The sequence below is a fragment of the Abramis brama genome (assembly GCF_963993115.1).
Source record: "Abramis brama genome assembly, chromosome: 7".
Classification (NCBI taxonomy): Eukaryota; Metazoa; Chordata; class Actinopteri; order Cypriniformes; family Leuciscidae; genus Abramis; species Abramis brama.
The window spans coordinates 14162961-14182257 of NC_139969.1; the positions used below are offsets into that span (position 1 = coordinate 14162961).

General features: G+C 37.7%; 1 protein-coding gene across 2 annotated transcripts; it reads left to right on the plus strand.

Moving 5' to 3' along the window:
- Window positions 1-1637: 1637 nt before the first annotated feature.
- Window positions 1638-15392, plus strand: diras1b (DIRAS family, GTP-binding RAS-like 1b). Of its 2 annotated transcripts, none has more exons than XM_084119572.1 (2): window positions 1638-1797; window positions 11950-15392. In XM_084119572.1, exon 2 carries the CDS (start codon window positions 11985-11987, stop codon window positions 12579-12581), a length of 597 nt encoding a protein of 198 aa, XP_083975698.1. In that variant the 5' UTR covers window positions 1638-1797; window positions 11950-11984; the 3' UTR covers window positions 12582-15392. The 2 variants fall into 2 exon arrangements, with proteins under 2 accessions (XP_083975698.1, XP_083975699.1); XM_084119573.1 differs by lacking the exon at window positions 1638-1797 and adding an exon at window positions 5788-5898.
- The last annotated feature ends 3905 nt before the right edge of the window (window positions 15393-19297 follow it).

Here is a 19297-nt window from a genome sequence, read left to right on the forward strand (position 1 = left end):
GTCTGAAATAAATGGAAAGTGAATATATTTACTAGTATTGACAATAATGTCTACTTTTGCATTTACTCTCTTTCTGAATATAGCCTAACATCGAGCGGTTTTTTGGACCGTGTAGTACTGATTCTTACAGGAAGAGGGAGACAAACAGCACCACCGATTTAATGTGATGTCTGATGTAATCGACAAGACAAACCAACAATTAATCAGGCACTTTAATAACATTATACTGCATTTGTAGAGAGAAACACAAATACATAAAATTATCTTTACCCATTGGACAAAAAACATCATTGAAAATAAATGTAAATGTCTCAAAGAAATCACCCTAACCTAATTTTCAGTTTGGTTGTTGCTTAGTAGGCTATTTGACGTGGGTTTTTACAATTGAATTTCTTTTCATTTGCAAGGGAAAGAAATAAAAGGAGTGGAGAATATTGAATATCAGACATTGTTATGAGGTGACTAATATCCACACGCTGTTTGCGGCCTGGCCTCCTGCTTCCTGCAAGCACAGCTCAGCCTGTCTTTCGTGATTATATTTGATACCGCCTCCATCTCTCCACACAAAAAGATTCTGCAACTCCAGTTTATATACACATTTAATGCTTAAGTTCTTGACTTATACCTTATGTTTGATACTGTAATTGTGCTGTTTGATACCTGTTAAGTATTATACAGACTTTTACACAATATTCTGTCAGTTACTTTTATGAGAATGTGCCTTGTGAAGGGATATTATATAAAGCTGAGATTAAAATGGACCACCCTTCCCAGACCTTGGTTGCCAGACAAAGAAAACTGAATTGCCTCAAGGGACTCTGCGCCATTACCTGCAAAGATTCAACAAAAAGATTCAGACACTGCGACAGATACCGCTATACACTTTTCTGTCTGCCTTGTTAGCCACAGGCACAGCCAAAGCACCTCCAGGCTTAGTGAGATGGTGCACAAAACACGGTAACAATGAGAAAGTGCTTGAGGCACCATTTGGTGTTTCCTCATATTGCCATGCTGGCTGAACCCTCATGGAGAACCTAGGCATGCCTTTAAAAGCACTTGAGAAATCCTTTGAGTACACCTTTGAGGGAGCTTTAAACTTTCAAAGAAACCCCATGCTTTGTCAAGTATGTTTTTTTTATTTTATAGTGATATGTGCACCCGTGTTTAAATTAATTTTTAAACTTTTTCTTTAAATTTATTTTTAAATGTTGATTTAAATGTGTTCCCCCAGAAGTATTTATATTTAGCTTTTTAATGTATATATATATATATATATATATATATTTACATTTATTTTACATTTTTGTGTTTTGTCTTTGTTATTAGTGGATTTTGTAAAAAAAAAATTTAGATTTTTTTTTTTATAATATGAAACTCACATTTATATGACATTTTAAGTTTCAGTGCTTTATATTTAAAATAATTTCATATAGGCCTATTATTGTACTGAATGGATTCATTATAATTCGGTAAATTGAGAGACTGCACTTGTCAGGAGCTACAATTTGTCCACCTCCTGTAGGCAATATGATAAAAATCTCCCACCTTCTATCTGAAGCCATAGTGATTCTGAGGAGGAGTGTGTGTGTGTGTGTGTGTGTGTGTGTATATATGAGTGAGTGCGATACAGAGAGAGGGAGAGCGAGAGAGAGAGAGAGAGGACTGCCGTTGAGATTGGACTCTATCGCGTCTTCATTATTAGTCTAAAATGCTTTAGTACCTTATTAGCGTAGTCTGCCATTCATCTGTGCTGTCAGTCAAAGATCAGTCACGCGGGATAGGCTACGTTAAGTTCAGGTAGGTGAGTCGAATCGCGCGCCGACGTATGAAATCAATTCATTTATTTAGCGCCTTTGGTATATTGTGTCTTTTTTCCCCTCTTTTCTTTATTGCACAGCATAAGCAACCCGGACAAGCAGTAGCCTATACAGAGATTTCAGTTAGACTTTGACTGCTGAATACTTGCAGCATTTTCTGTTTTGGATGGACATCATGTGTTAGCGGCAATGACAATAACTGTAATTAGGCTATGGCTTTTTTTTTCTTTGACAATAAATAGTAATTAAAACGAAAATTGTTAAGAATGAAATATGCTTCTGAACAAAACGCGTTTTGCCAACATATCTATCCGTCAATGAAGACATGTGAATGACCGCACCACGAGTGCTATGGAGAGTCTCTTCTTTATGAATGAAACGGGCTGCGTATGATATGGTGATGCTGAACTCTTAGTTTACTCCTGTGTCCAACAACCGGCTCCGTGATGATATAAATAACATATACATGCGTACTATACCGTGGAGATTTCCATTTACACGCGCTTGAGCTTGTGCATATGTTGCAGCATATACATTTTCAATATTTGATAAATGTAGGTGTGTGTGCGACAAACAGTTAACCAGCACATGCACAGGATCAGTCATCCATTTAGTGGGAAACATAGGATAGCCTATGTATATTCATTGTATAGTCATGTCACTCTGCATCATTAAAATGCCTTTTATTAATGGAATTACATGGATAATTTAGTGACAAAACGGGCTAAAGATTTGGTTGTGTAACGTGAACATTGAGAAAGAGGACCCGCGCTTTGCTGACGTCGTATTGGGTGCATAATGCATTAGTATAATAATATATCATCGTATACAGCCAATGCATGACTCTTATGGCAGTCTTGTTGCGGAACACGATGCAGGCTGCGCTCATAATGGAATCTAATGCAGCAATTTATATGGAGACTAATTCGCAGAAGTGCATCAGTTTTTAGTAGGCTATTGCACCAGAGGCAATAATAGGATGCTTTAACGTGCTTAACGAGAAAAGTCGAAACACTTTTCTATAGTATGATTTTATAAGTAACAGAAGTAGTATCCTAATAGTAGTGTTTAAATCATTTTGAGACCTCTTCACCTCATCTGGCCAATTGTTTAATGGGATTTAAAGGTGCACCATAGTAATGTTTTGCTAATTAAAAAGTTTTGCACATGCTTAGCCTAAATGAGCTGTACATTTGAGAAATGTAATTAAAATGATGTACAATTACATGAGATGACTCAGCCATTTGAACATTTCAACTCATCTGATTTCTAGAAAAAACTGTTATGTTCCACAGAAGGCCAAGGGGTCGCCCCTTGTGGATGCTGACATGCTGACATCACATGACCAGTCATGTCATGCAATTGACAAAATTACTAAAATAAAATAAATAAATAAAAGGCCTGCATTTATGATCATAGTCAGAGAATGGATGTGTAGAATGAGACAAAAATATGAAGAAAAAAAAAAGAATAAAACAATAGGTGCAAAGCATCAGAAACGTCATGCATCCATGTATAGATGACACTCTGAAGTCCAAAACTGCTACTTTTGGGACGAATAAGAGGCAAATAATTGCTAAGGATGGCTGCGTTTAAGTCCAAATTTTTAAGCCATTCCCTCGCTATCTTCCCTCCGCCTCATTCACTCGGATGTACGTCATTGCTTTCGTTGCATGAATGCCCACTAACTGGTGGAACCCTTGAAATGTGTTTAAATGGAACACCCTAAGTCAGCCCTTGATCACTTGGAATCCGCTATGGAGCTGCAGTTTGTTTCCTTATGAATTTGGTTTATGCACCATTCTATATGGCCTGTAGGTACGTTTGGGCTGTTAAATTTTTTTTTTATATAAACAAATATTAAATATGAATATATTTAAATGAAATATTAAATATAAAAAAAATACACAAGCGAAAATAACTATACAATAAACTATAACTGTTAAAAAACAGTCACCTTAATGGTACCTACAATAAGTAGGCTATTAAATGCGGTTAAAGGTTGTATCAGCGATTTCAGGCCCAAACATAAATGATCACATTCATCTAATCTTTCCTAACGATCTGCTAGCTGCCCGCCCCATAAGCATGCCGTCAAAAACCAAAGCTTCTCAAAACCAAAATAAATAGTGTTCCAACCAATCACCGACAGGGGCTCACAACACCCACCCCTGTCGGTGATTGGTTGGAACACTATTTATTTTGGTTTTGAGTGGTGGTGAAACCAACTGTTTTTGTGTGCAGATCTCAGAGCCTAGGCTGCCTACAGAGACGCGTTTTTTTGACGACCTGCTTATGTGGCGGGCAGCTAGCGAATCGTTAGGAAAGATTAGATGAATGTGATCATTTATGTTTGGGCCTGAAATCACTGATACAACCTTTAAATGTCAAAATAACGCCAATATCAGACACTAGATTTATGTGGAGTGGGGGTAAATTAAGCGCAAACTGCTGTGACGTCACAATCATGGTGCATTGTGGTCTATGGATCTGTCTGAAGTGTATGTTTAGTAGACTCGCTCCCTCTGTCCAAATCGAGGGGTCGAGGGTCTGTCCAAATAAACGTCCACTTGACGAAGTTGAACGCACTTCAAAATGGCGGTGGGGATTCTCCAGAGGGGAAGTGCTCAGGAAAGTTTGCGAATGCATGTCTAAAAGTGGAGTTAAACGCCCTGTTCCCTCATTCATGATTTCATATATTAGTCCACTAATATAGTCCACTGAATGAGTGAATGAAAATGAGCGAGTGAATTCGGACACTGAGTTCAACGGTGTGAGTCTGCGAGAAGCAGGAATTCATTTGGCACAGTGCTCATAGTGCTTGGGTATTCTTCAACAGCTAGCTGTTGATTATATTTGGCTGTGCACTCTTTACTGAGGTGCATTTTGGGATTGAATGAGTGCACTCGATAATGTCCTATCCACTATGGCTGTCCTCTCAATATCAACCATTAGAGTAGGGGGTGATTTTGGACACAGCCTTACTGAGTGCACCTTAAAGTATTTCTGAATTGAGGGGGTCAAGTGTTATCCTGGTGGGTTTACCAGGCCTGTTCTTCTCTCTCAGAAATCTATAGTGACAGATATCGATATTTTGATCTCCGGCCCCTGAATCGAATCGAATCAAATCGTAATAGTATCATGGCATGTTTGTTTTGAGGTATCTGCAAATATTGTATCATGATACATCATATCGTGATGAAACGCCTGATTTACACCCCTATTAGAAATCTATCTAAATCTGTGTTCAATTTTTTCTTTAAATATATTTTTTACAGTTTACCTGAAAGAACGATGTAGCTCAAAGGGAAGAGAACAAGCCATGTGACTGTATCACACACATAAAAGCTGCAATTATCCCTCAAAATAATGAAATGCTCATGATGAATTTAATAAGCATGCTCATTTGAGATTAACTGATTAAGTATCTAAACCCATACAGTGTACCACCCACTTAACCCCACCAGTTTAGCCGAGAAAAAGAGATGCAATGCCATTAACAGTTAATTTGAGGTATAGCAGCAAATGGAGAAAAAGGTACTAAGCTCCTGGACCAGCCTTAGGCCAAATGCATGTTCAAGTTCTCATGCAGCTATAAATCAATCAAGTTTATTTATGGAGGACAATCCATACATTTGATTTAGCTCCACACCCTAAGGTCTTGTAATAGTTGAGCATCAGTATTAAGGTTTTAAGATGCAAGTTGTTCGGCAGTGCGTAGGCCATGAGATGAAACACAAAGCTTCTCAAAAACACATCTTATTATCTCAGTATAAACTGCAGTTTACGGTGATCTTGCATGATCTCATAGTGAATATATCAGACCTTCATGCACTCTGTCCCTCTGCTGCGGCCTCACAGGAGCTTTGCTTTGTGGCGTGGATGCATGCTGGCAGTTTTAAATCCTTTGAATTGGGTCACTGGAAGCACATCCAACAGGACAGACGAGGTAAAGCGCAATGATTAGCCTCTAAGCCCAGTCCACAGAGGAGCAATCTGTTTGACGGACTGATCGACAAGAGCAAGAGAGATGTTTCTTGCAATGCTGGCAGGGACACAGTAAAACTGCAGAACACTCATGGTAAGGTAAACTGTAACAGAGTGATTAGCCAGTCAGATGAAGCAGTTACATATAGTAATTTGTTCTGAGTTCATGAGGCTAGTGTTACAATATGATGTTAGGCATATTGTTAACTCTATATATTATTACTTTAAAAAATGTTTTGCTCTCTTTGCCGTCTTGTGCAGCACTGTTTTTTTGTTGCATTAATGTCCTTTAGTGTTATTGTAAAGATGTATTTAAAGGTAGTTCACCCAAAAATTTAATTTTTGTCATCATTTATTTTAATCATCCTCATTTCATTCCAAACTATGACTTTTTTTTCTCTGTGGAATACATTTTTTGTCCACTATTTTAAACTCCATTGGCTTTCATTGTATGAACAAAAAGAGTGGATACATTTTTGTTTTAAATGATGACAGAATTTTAATGTTTAAGTGCACTATCCCTTTAAGATGGGTTTTGGAATCTTGCAATGTCATTAAAATATGTATTTTTTTTTAAGTTAATTTTGCTGTCAGGATATGCATCAATGATTTAGACATAATTGGAAATGTTTTGCATTGAATGTTATTATGCTAGTTTGTTTAATAGAATCTGATAGGCTCTACTGATTTCTGCAAGGCGAGAGTTAGATTTAGTCTGGCCAGTATTTATTTACAACACTGTTTTATATCAAGACAGCATTTTCTCATGCCCCTGCACAGCTGAATGAATAAGACTGGGCTAATCCAGCAACATTTGGCGCAGAGAAATGGCAGATGGTGTATGGGGTATTTTTAGGCTGTAACCCTGCTTCCCCAAAGAGTCCGAATTTTTAGCTACTATACTATAAACACCATGTAATACACAAACAGACACATGTGGCATAAAGACCCATCAATTTTAAAGGGATATATCACACAAAAGTGAAAATCTATGTTGTATCAAACCTTAATGACTTTCTGTCTTCTGTGGAACTCAAAGGTAGATATTCTGAAAGAAAGAAAAGGTCTTACAGGTTTGGATGAATGATAAGTATTACAACAAGAGGATGAATGAATGATAACAGAATGTTCACTTTTGGGTGATTTATCGCATTATTATTTTTCTTCAGTTTTCTAAAATGAATTTCTTCATTACTGCAGTGCATCTGAATTTTATATCTGAACAACAACCAAAAGAAACTCATTGATCTGTTTTTCCTCCTTGATTGACTTGGTCATTGTTTAGAAATAGTAGTTTTGATCACAGTTACAAAAAGCATGCTTAGCTTTTATTTTCGTCACAAGAAAAAGATAATGACATAATACTAAATCACGTATTTCATGGAACCTTGGCTATTTTTCTGTTTCCTAATCAGAAAAATCTTTCTGTTTTTGTCTGTGCGTGCAGTAACAAACACTTTTACCCAAGTTTGATTTCCCAGAGCACTGAGAGATCAATTGGTCTCAGACTCTGACCGTGGTTCTCTTCTCAGCCCAGTGAACATGTGAACAGTAATGTGTGCATGCATATGCCTCTCCATCTCCTGTTAGTGTCTTTAGTATGCAGTAAAGTGAGGCATATCTGATTCCCACAGAATGAGAGTCAATTCTGAATCGAAAATCCTTTTTTCTTCGATAGAAAATAGGTATTCATGCAGATATGCAATAGAAACTGCCAGAGGGAAAGCCTGGTTTGACTGATAAAGAGAAAGCAGCTCTTTACAGTATATTATGCGGCAAAGCTTCTCACTCAGATTAGAGCAGAGTTTGGCTAATGGACTCGGCTTGATGGGCATCCCGTGGAATCCAGTTATCTATCTATCTATCTATCTATCTATCTATCTATCTATCTATCTATCTATCTATCTATCTATCTATCTATCTATCTATCTATCTATCTATCTATCTATCTATCTATCTATCTGTCTGTCTGTCTGTCTGTCTGTCTATATATCTGTCTGTCTGTCTGTCTATAGTTGTATGAATTTCAATTATAGTAAATTTTTCGAAAACATTCTTAACATTCTTTAAATTGTTTACTGGGAAATATTCAGTGGTTGATTAGTAAGATTGTAATTTAAAAAGTAATGTAAGATTGCTATTTCAAAAACTGAAATTTCGGCTAGTTTTTTCTCAAAATTTTAGAAATTTAATTAAAAATTCCCACTTGCTTCAAATTTAATTAAAATTCAGGCATTCTCAGTCCGCATAACTCCGGTTCACAACCTATTTTACTTTCATAATGTGACATATTTAGAAGTGGAAGAACATGATTTTAAATATGCTTAGTAAATAAATAAATAAATACTATATTTTTGTATAGTAAAGATGCTGGTGTTAGTAATGAGGCCATGTTTACCAGCTTGCCCAGACCAAATGTGAGTTTATTAAACTAGCGCCTATAACATTTAGCTATCTAATGCCTATGTGATAACAGCAGAAAGGGAAAGTCACTCAAAAGAACAGCAAGTTAATACATTTTGCTTCAAGACTGTGAAGAACTTTTCTTTGGAATAACATGCACCAATGATTCACAATAAAATCAGAAAGTAATTTCTAGAGTAATTTGAGTAACTGAGTAATTTGTCTGTATATATTGTTTCCAACTCCGTTTTCTATGCACGTCACTGTGTGGAACCGCCAGCATACTGAGCCCACACTTCCATTTGCTGTGATTGTTTAAGAGTATGTGGCATGATGCCCATGTGCTATTCAGCAAACATTACCTTTCGAATCCTAATGTCTGAGTGATATATTCCACAATTCACTTCAGTAAAAGCAAGGTCATTCCCAAATCCGGTGGCATCAGCACATTGCTACGAGAGTGCTTGGGATACCTTGAATGATGCACATGCATTATAATCTCTCCTCGTGCCAAACTTAATTTATATTAGAGTTTGGCTGAATAGTGAGGCGCTGTAACGGCATTAATAAGCTCGGCGGCTCTCCGGTCCTTCCGCGAAGGACTTAGAATAGATAGCACAGCACTCCGAGTGAGGCTGACATCATTCACAGCGCAGAAACAAGCGTGACACCTTAAGAGGGGCGAGAGGGGGGCACCAGCCTGTCAGAGGTCTGAAATCCGCAGACACTAGCATTGATCAAAGGCTCACTGTCCTCTGCTCATTGATTTGACAGCACACAGGGTGTTAGAGAGGGGGAGAGGCACCAGGGCTTCTCTCAGATGAGAGCTTGACTGCTGTTGGGATTGCTGCACCCTGCCAAGCATGTTTGCTGCATTTAAGCCCTGACTGTAAGTAGCCTGGTGTCATAATGCTGGATGAATATATGAAGAATTTTTGGAGGGCAGCCGGCTTTGAGAAGCATTTCCACATCCCTACATGTGCACTAACCTGTCTTGTTAAAAAACGTTGTGATAGACTATAATTAAGCAGTTTTCTTGGCTTCCCTTTCCTTTTCATGATGTTACTGGTGTGGTAAGATTCACTTTCAAAATGCAATAAAACTACCAAAACACTTTATACAGGTCTAAAATCAAGCCATTCTTCCACAACACTAGCAAGGGTTGTCACCCAACAAACACGCTTTGTCACTCATAAAACACAATCCTAAAAAAACAAAACCCACTAACCCACTTTTTCTGTTGTAAAATTACTTTACAAAACAAGAATGGCACTCTCAACTGTTTAGAATTCATCATACAGTAATGCAAAAAAATGTGTAATGCATATTGTGTGGAAATGTGGGACCATGGAAAGTGTCTGATAAAGAATAATGAGGAAATATTACATCCATAGATAATGTATTACAATTGGTTCATGGTAATTGCATTAATGGATCTTGTTATCCTGAAACATTCACGATCTAAACGTGGAAAATTGTTTCTCAGTTTCTATTAAACTATGCATTAATAGTAATGCAACAGTATCATCTTGATCAGTTAATGAATATAAAGTCATCTCAGATGTAGTGTGTGATTCTGAAAAGTATAGCATTTTGAAATGGTAATATTTTGATGTTATGTCGTGTCATTTTAACAGGTGATCTTAGTTCAATGAACAAATTAACTTTGTATTCAAGCAATTGAAAAAAGTGTTTTATTTTGTAAAAAATTGCGTTTTGATCACCAGTTGTGAGTTTTGTGTCTAGAGCTTTGGAAAATCACATCAAGGTTCTGATATTAGTGCCACAGCGATTGTTAATAACTGTAAATGGACAAGAATCCCTCCACCACAGATGTTATATAATCAGCTCAAGATTTCTGACCCTATAATGTCCTCCACATATCATGACGGTTTCATATAGTATGTCTGATGCACATTCCAGATTAATCCGTACTTTTTGATGGAAGTCCAGCAGAAATCTTGCTAAAAGTGTGGTAGTTTCATTGAAGTTGTCTCAGTATCCCTCGTCTGCTAGTGTGAAATTGAGGTATTGATTACTGAGGATAAAATTGGTGTAAACTTAAAGCCTGGAAATTGAGTTCTTGCTTGCTTCTGCATAATCTTTACACGATTCGATGTGTGTTCTATGTTTGTGGTTCTTCGACACTGATGGATATGGTCTGTGTCTTGGGTAAATTATTCATGAGAACATTAAATTGCACATATAAAAGCTAATTAAAAAAATCTAAAACCCGTTTTGCACTCAGACAGATAGATAGTGCCACCATCTGAATGATGTGTGCGCAGGAGCAGAAAACTGTTTAGAATTATTGTTTTGGCTCTAAGGCAATAAATAATGCACTGTTATAAACTGCAGTGAAAGCATGAGAGTGTCTAAGGGCAGAGCACAGATACATTATGATGAGTTGCATTGTGATTTCATAGCATGATGGATGACAAGGCTCATGTCTCTTTCTTCAGAAAAGCCATTTGAGTCCTGTCTAGATGCAAAACATCCCTAAATGTTGTGTCATACCTGTAACTTTGATGAAGTAAAGATAAATACCCAGTAAATAAATTATGATCATGTTAAATGTTTAAAGCATGATAGATTTAAATAGGACCTACGGTGTGTCCTAAATATGCGTGATGTGTTTCCAGTCACTAGCAATTCTTGAAGAATGTGACGTGGTACATTCACAGCCTATATCAGAATAATGTGATGTACAGTATGATGTATATATGATTTTTAGGAGTGAGGTTTCATAGTGGGGATTGTTACTCACCGTCAGAAATATAAACAACTGACAAAATGTTGGATGATTTATGAACAATTTAGCTTTTATTTCTTGTCCTTCTGGTCCTGGCCTCTGATTTAGTCGATACAATTGTCTGCCTAAGGCATTCCTGCAATACCGGAGGCTGCAGTTTCAGGACCGCATTTCTAGGACCCTATTTAAAAAAAAAATAATAAAAAAAAATAATGTATTAGCAGTTTATACTAGCACTTGCTATTCAATTCCACATAAAAAAAATTTTTTTTTAAGGAATGACCTATATGACCTCTTAGTTATTTAATTGTACCTATAGAGTTAACAACCTTGTTATATTTTTGTGTGGTTAATAAAAAGAAGGTACATCTTACTCTGACGAAAGTGACTTGAACCTGAAGTATGCATACGATGGACACTTTACTATTGAGGCCACGGCAGAGGATTTATGAATGGTAGTGAAGCGACGCAACTGATGTTGTACGTCCTGATTACATTCATATTACACACATTCATACTATATAGAACATACTTTTTTAGCCGTTGTGAAGTAATTACTTATTCAAAATAAGTACCTATGCTCAAGAGATTATGTGATTTCAGATACAGCCTCTGTTTGAAAATATCACTTCAGATTCAGATTCTCGCCAGAAGAAGTAGGTCATCCGGGTACTTTTTACTCTTTTATGAGTACTGTGAATTCGGACATACTTATTTTGTCACGTACTGTTTTTCGCCTACTATATAGTAGGGAAGTATGCGATTTCGGATGCAGCCATAGTATTTTACGTGATTTTAGGGGTGATTTAAAAATCACGAAATTTATAGGGTTTTCAAAATCAACATATTCACTTAAGATATTAATTAAATAGCTGTTTTTGTTTTTTAGGATGAGGATCATATTTGGTGGTCCTTGGCATCAAAAAAGTTCCAGAACCCAGAGGCTATTCAATACGCAATCATCTAAATGTTTCTTTTTTTCTCTATTAGGTCTAAAAAGCCATCGGCTCAATTGAAAGCTCAAGATGCCCGAACAAAGCAACGACTACCGTGTGGTGGTGTTTGGCGCAGGGGGTGTGGGGAAGAGCTCACTGGTGCTCCGTTTTGTCAAAGGCACTTTCCGGGACACCTATATCCCGACGGTGGAGGACACGTATCGGCAGGTGATCAGCTGTGACAAAAGCGTCTGCACCCTGCAGATCACAGACACAACGGGCAGCCACCAGTTCCCTGCCATGCAGCGTCTGTCCATCTCCAAGGGTCACGCCTTCATCCTGGTCTACTCCATCACTAGTAAGCAGTCCCTGGAAGAATTAAAGCCCATATACCAGCAGATTCTCGCTATCAAAGGCAACGTAGAGGCCATCCCAATCATGCTCGTGGGGAACAAGAGTGACGAGACTCAACGGGAAGTCAAGACCGAGGATGGAGAGGCCCAGTCCAAGACCTGGAAGTGCGCTTTCATGGAGACCTCGGCTAAGACTAACCACAATGTCACTGAGCTGTTCCAGGAGCTTCTCAACTTGGAGAAGAAGAGGAACATGAGTTTGAACATCGATGGCAAGCGTTCTGGGAAGCAAAGCAGGGCTGACAAGCTGAAAGGGAAATGCAGCATCATGTAGACCACTTGTTAGAGGCAGAACCGGAACATAGTGAGATAAAGCAGAGCGATAGAGTGATAAAATGACAAAGGAAAGGAACTGAGAGAGGAGAGGAAAATGAATGGAGATGGTGTTATTTGACATTTCATGCTTATTTCCGATAACAAGGATTTCACTCTGACTTCATAGATTTCATCCTTCACCATCAGTCTTTGGCCTTAACAAGCCCTATCTCATTCACATTGCCTTGTCTGTTTCTATTATTTTACAGAGCATCACCACCATCTCTCACATCTGAGAAATATTCAGACAGCAATCGATTGCTACACAGCCCTTTTTTGAGTTCATGTTGCACATATTTTTATTGAATGGTTGCAGCTGCATTGCTAAAGCAGATACAGACTTTTATATTTATGTTATCCAAACATAAGACTTTGCGGAACATGTCAGATTGAGGAAATAAGGTCAGTTTTTAACAATAATAGTCTAACCACCCTTTAATCCTTTGGTTCAGGTTGTGTAGAATCCACTTTTATTCGTTATCCTCATAACATTTTGATGATTACTTTTACATGTCCTCATATCTTAAATAATATCAATCAATATTTAAGACAATCATTTTGTTAAACACGAGCAAAATGCCAGAGAAATGTTTGATGCTTTATAAAATGATTACCTTCAGTGACATCAAGGTAGTTCTAAAATCTGAAAGCATATAGACACTTCACTTTTCATGCAGATGCACTCTATGTAAAGCAGCAAGCACTCATCATCATCTTCATCATCATTACCATCATCTCTGGCATTCAGCTGCTCAAAATGTAGACGCGTATGGGTTCCCCACTAGTTTAGAGTGAGCCAGATTCTCCATCTTATTTTTCTCAAGATGAACTGCTCATATTTTCAAGTATAATTGAGACAATAACAAATGTAGCTCTCTTAAAATCAATCAGGAAATGAATGCATTTGGAGGAGATGTGTTTTGGCAGCAAAACTAAAGGCTTTCCTAACACGTCTCACCCAATTTATCAGAGACTATGTGAACATTGAAGTGTAGATATATGAGAGTTAAAAAAGTTTTACGATAAAGAAGCATTTGTTGTTCAAACATTTTAACTGTTTTTTTTTTCCAGAATGAACCATTTTATTCACATCACAGTATCAGACATTACAGGAGTTTTAGGCTCGAAACAAATTCAGTTTTTGTGTCCTTCATGGTCCTTAGGAATACCGCCAACCTGTTTCAATTTTAGTAAGAGAATGCAATCACCCTGCAAATCAGCCTTTGACAAAAGAAACCTTTGAGTTCAAAAAGGGCCTTGATTGTATAGCATTTTATTTTTATTTAACCAGCTGATTGCCTTGTACACAAGATGCGCTAAAGAGCCCCTTTAATATGTTTTCAGGTTGTACATTAAAGGCAGACAACGTTATTTTATCCATGTTATGCTCTGTAAAAAGCTAGTTTTTGAACAGGGTTCAACAGAAGAGTGTAGAGGTTTATTTTGTTTGAACTGTCCTGTAAATAAAGAATTTTGAATGACACCTGCTATTATAATAACAACCATGTATGAAAAAAAGTAACTTATTAAAAATAAGTATATATCAAACATTATATGCACATAACTAAATTCCAATTTCTATCTACTGATATACTGTGACATGCATTGCAATAGAACTGAAAACATAATTCATACATAGTTTCCGGTTTACTGTCAGCTAATAATACGACAGCTTGTTGCCTCTGACTGATGTATATGATTAATATTTTAATATTAGTTCCCTGGATGCCCCACCAACACATTCATCCCTTAAAAATGGTGCTATAATTTACCACCTCCCTACTGGTGACAGTAGTTCCGCTCTGCATGGTTTATAGAGTCATAAATCCCTCTTTATCACTTTGCAGAGTTTTGCCGATTTTTCTAAATTATAGAGACAACGCCTCATCCATCTTGTGTTTGAAGTTTCGACTGTATTCAGATCCATTGTAACCGAATCTGTGTGTCCAATCTCTATAAAGCCCACTCAGCTAGTGCATGAGTCACTGTTGATACCATTAGAGCTGCAAGCTGCATGAGAGGAAAACTGCAGAGCTTCTTGTATTTTACATGCACGGGAAGTCTGCGCTCTCTGAAGAGTGTCAGCTACCTGTGATCCTCTTGGTTGGCTTGACAACATGGACTTGCCTCCGCAGTGCCAATGCCTACCAGTTCCGTGTATAAAATCAGTTTGTGAACCACATTTTATCATGCACTTTTTATTGTAAATACTTGTAAATTGTATGTAAAGAATATAACACTACATGTAAAGACATGAGCCATGGACACAATTCCTTTTAAAGCTCTTCAATCACTGTTCATGTGTTTGGCTGGAATCCCAGGGGACTTTCTGTACATCTATCTGGATTCTCATTCATGCGTAGTTGCTATCCTAGATCTGGTTTACACAGTGAGCACTTTAAACGCCTAAGGGTAATGGAATGGACAGTGAAACGTATGTAAATGTTGACTTCCATTTCATAATTCAGACTACGCATGGTCCCACTTGATGTTAGCCAGCATGAGGGCAAGCTACAAAACTGTGAAGTGACTTTTCAACTTAAATCCTCTGCTTTTTATTGTTTTATTTTTTGTACAATGTTTTACAAAAGTTCTTTATGATTATAACTATTAGCAACTACTATGATATGTCCTAGCAATAGTCTTCCTAAGACATGGTATGTTGTGCTCACGCATCCCAAATGAAGGAAAATACTGTGTACATATACTAATATATGTGTAGATATATACCTGCAAATATTCTCTAATAAATCTGCAAATTGATTTTCATAATAAAAACAATTAAAGCAAAGCTATTGTTTCCCTCCTTCAAAACATCTGATTGTAACCCCCTGTGCTAAACCTGGTTTCCATGGCAACATCACAGCTGACCCAGGTGTGGATGCTCAGACACACAAATGATGGAATTTAAAAAGCAGTAATACATAAAGGCACATTCAGTAAAGCCTCAACTGTGCTGCATGCAGTCAAGGATTTTATGGGACAAAGAAGACTGAATAGTCAGTGTAAAAATCTGAAAGTGTCCTATATTTCTAGTAAGTGCTGCAGAAGGGCGTGAAAAGCATACTATAAGGCAAAAGTTGGCTAATTTAAGGACACTAAAATGATTCTTATAATCATTCAATATAGGTTCCAACAGTCCAATGCTTTCAAGAAGTGTATATATATATATATATATATATATATATATATGCCGGGTTGTGTATATATATATAACAATGATAACTACTAATTACAATATTAATCTTGACCAGTTGAACAATACAAGGACATGAAACTGCTCTTTTAATTCTATTAAATAGATAATATTAATATACAGTGAGGAAAATAAGTATTTGAACACCCTGCTATTTTGCAAGATCTCCCACTTAGAAATCATGGAGGGGTCTGAAATTGTCATCGTAGGTGCATGTCTACTGTGAGAGACATAATCTAAAAAAAAAAATCCAGAAATCACAATGTATGATTTTTTAACTATTTATTTGTATGATACAGCTGCAAATAAGTATTTGAACACCTGAGAAAATCAATGTTAATATTTGGTACAGTAGCCTTTGTTTGCAATTACAGAGGTCAAACGTTTCCTGTAGTTTTTCACCAGGTTTGCACACACTGCAGGAGGGATTTTGGCCCACTCCTCCACACAGATCTTCTCTAGATCAGTCAGGTTTCTGGGCTGTCGCTGAGAAACACGGAGTTTGAGCTCCCTCCAAAGATTCTCTATTGGGTTTATGTCTGGAGACTGGCTAGGCCACGCCAGAACGTTGATATGCTTCTTACAGAGCCACTCCTTGGTTATCCTGGCTGTGTGCTTCGGGTCATTGTCATGTTGGAAGACCCAGCCTCGACCCATCTTCAATGCTCTAACTGAGGGAAGGAGGTTGTTCCCCAAAATCTCGCAATACATGGCCCCGGTCATCCTCTCCTTAATACAGTGCAGTCGCCCTGTCCCATGTGCAGAAAAACACCCCCAAAGCATGATGCTACCACCCCCATGCTTCACAGTAGGGATGGTGTTCTTGGGATGGTACTCATCATTCTTCTTCCTCCAAACACGTTTAGTGGAATTATGACCAAAAAGTTCTATTTTGGTCTCATCTGACCACATGACTTTCTCCCATGACTCCTCTGGATCATCCAAATGGTCATTGGCAAACTTAAGACGGGCCTTGACATGTGCTGGTTTAAGCAGGGGAACCTTCCGTGCCATGCATGATTTCAAACCATGACGTCTTAGTGTATTACCAACAGTAACCTTGGAAACGGTGGTCCCAGCTCTTTTCAGGTCATTGACCAGCTCCTCCCGTGTACACTGTAAAAAATTTCTAACCCTCCCAAATAAAAAATTTCAAGTGACCGATAACATCTAAATTTTTCATTTGGCCCAAGTGAAATTCTTGTTGCAATAGTCTGTTAACATTGGCTCAATGAGAAATAATACGTCAGACTAATTGAAAAATTTAGATGTTATCAGTCACTTGAAATTTTTGACTTGGGGATGTAATTTTTTTTTACAGTGTAGTTCTGGGCTGATTTCTCACCTTTCTTAGGATCATTGAGACCCCACGAGGTGAGATCTTGCATGGAGCCCCAGTCCGAGGGAGATTGACAGTCATGTTTAGTTTCTTCCATTTTCTAATGATTGCTCCAACAGTGGACCTTTTTTTCACCAAGCTGCTTGGCAATTTCCCCGTAGCCCTTTCCAGCCTTGTGGAGGTGTACAATTTTGTCTCTAGTGTCTTTGGACAGCTCTTTGGTCTTGGCCATGTTAGTAGTTGGATTCTTACTGATTGTATGGGGTGGACAGGTGTCTTTATGCAGCTAACGACCTCAAACAGGTGCATCTAATTTAGGATAATAAATGGAGTGGAGGTGGACATTTTAAAGGCAGACTAACAGGTCTTTGAGGGTCACAATTCTAGCTGATAGACAGGTGTTCAAATACTTATTTGCAGCTGTATCATACAAATAAATAGCTTCATATTTATTAAAAAATCATTTTTTTTTTTTTAGATTATGTCTCTCACAGTGGACATGCACCTACGATGACAATTTCAGACCCCTCCATGATTTCCAAGTGGGAGAACTTGCAAAATAGCAGAGTGTTCAAATACTTATTTTCCTCACTGTAAATATAAAATATAAAATTACATTAATTATTCTTGAACTGACCAAAGTATTTAAAGAGAGAAGGTTACATTAAAAACATACATGTTAACATTAAATCCACTACTGTTTTATATAGAATTATTCTATAGTCTATACAGTATTTAATGCAATTACATCAGAAGTAACGAATTAAATTACAGAAAAAGTAAGAGTAATCCCTTACTTTACTGTTTCAAGGGAAAAGTAATTTAAAAAATGGTTATCATTTAATAATTAATATGGCGTGAAAATCCAACATGAAGGGGAAAAACACATAAGCAACATGCAATTACCGTCTTATAGGGTGCAAATATTAATGTCAAATGTAAACTGTGTAAATGTCAAATGTAAAAAGTTGCCAATTTCTTTCCGATTCTAAAGATTTGAATGATCTACTGCCTTTGTATCTCATGCAGGCAACCTGCAGGGAGAGAGGAGAAACATGGCAAGTTGAATCTCACTAGAATCAAACCAGCAGCACAGAACAAAACAATGGCTGCCAGGGAACCTGCATGAATCAACTCTTCCTGACTGTGATCCACTGCTTCATTCTCTCTCTCTCTCTCTCTCTCTCTCTCTCTCTCTCTCTCTCTCTCTCTCTCTCTCTCTCTCTCTCTCTCTCTCTCTCTCTCTCTCTCTCTCTCTCTCTCTCTCTCTCTCTCTCTCTCTCTCTCGCTCTCTCTCTCTCTCTCTCTCTCTCTCTCTCGCTCTCTCTCTTTACCCCCCGCCTCCCAACAACTGCACCACCTCATTCCTTTCTCAGCAGTATTGCAGTTTCCATGCAGACTGTTAGATGGACTGCTGCTTTCTGAGAGAGAGAGGAGAGAGAACTGCATGACTTCAAAGCATGAGAAAATGATAGAAAATATACTGCCATCAGCAAAATTTCATGTTCCAGAGGACACAATGCAGTAAAGTATCTTCCATCCCCATTTACTATTAATACATCCAACTGTAAAAATACAGCAACTATATGCTGTGCCAAGTCAAATGTTAGCACAAGTCATTTGGGACCTTTGAGAATCCAAAGGCACAATGAGAATCCTGGGGATCCTAAGGGAGGCTGTGAAGCGAAGCAGAAAGAAAAGACAAACCGTCCGCACAGTCCTTGAATAAAACAGTAGAGTGTCTCAAAGCAAACAGATAAAGGTAAACATCTTCAACATTTACGAGCACAAAACTCAGGTGGATACATGGGTCAATTTTTATGTATTTCATCATTTAAAAAGGCCTAATATAGATTTTGTTTTAAATTTCAGATGGCTTAGTAAACAGGTAACCACAAACTCAAACCTGCTTCCTGCTTGGACAGTGAATGTAAATGCAACTCCCATTGGACACTCTTTCAATATTCTGTGCTTAAAAGTGCATTATGTTAGATTAACAGTCCACTTCGCGATTAGCTGTCTATAATACTGTCTTTTGAACTGCCACAGGGTACAGTCTCTTAAACTGCCCTGACTGCATTTTAAAAGCTTTGAAAGACCTAGTCGGATGGGAACCGTAGGGCTTTATTATTAAGGCTGG

Coding starts and splice junctions, on each gene's coding strand:
- diras1b (XM_084119572.1), top strand. CDS start 11,985: ATGCCCGAACAAAGCAACGACTACCGTGTGGTGGTGTTTGGCGCAGGG.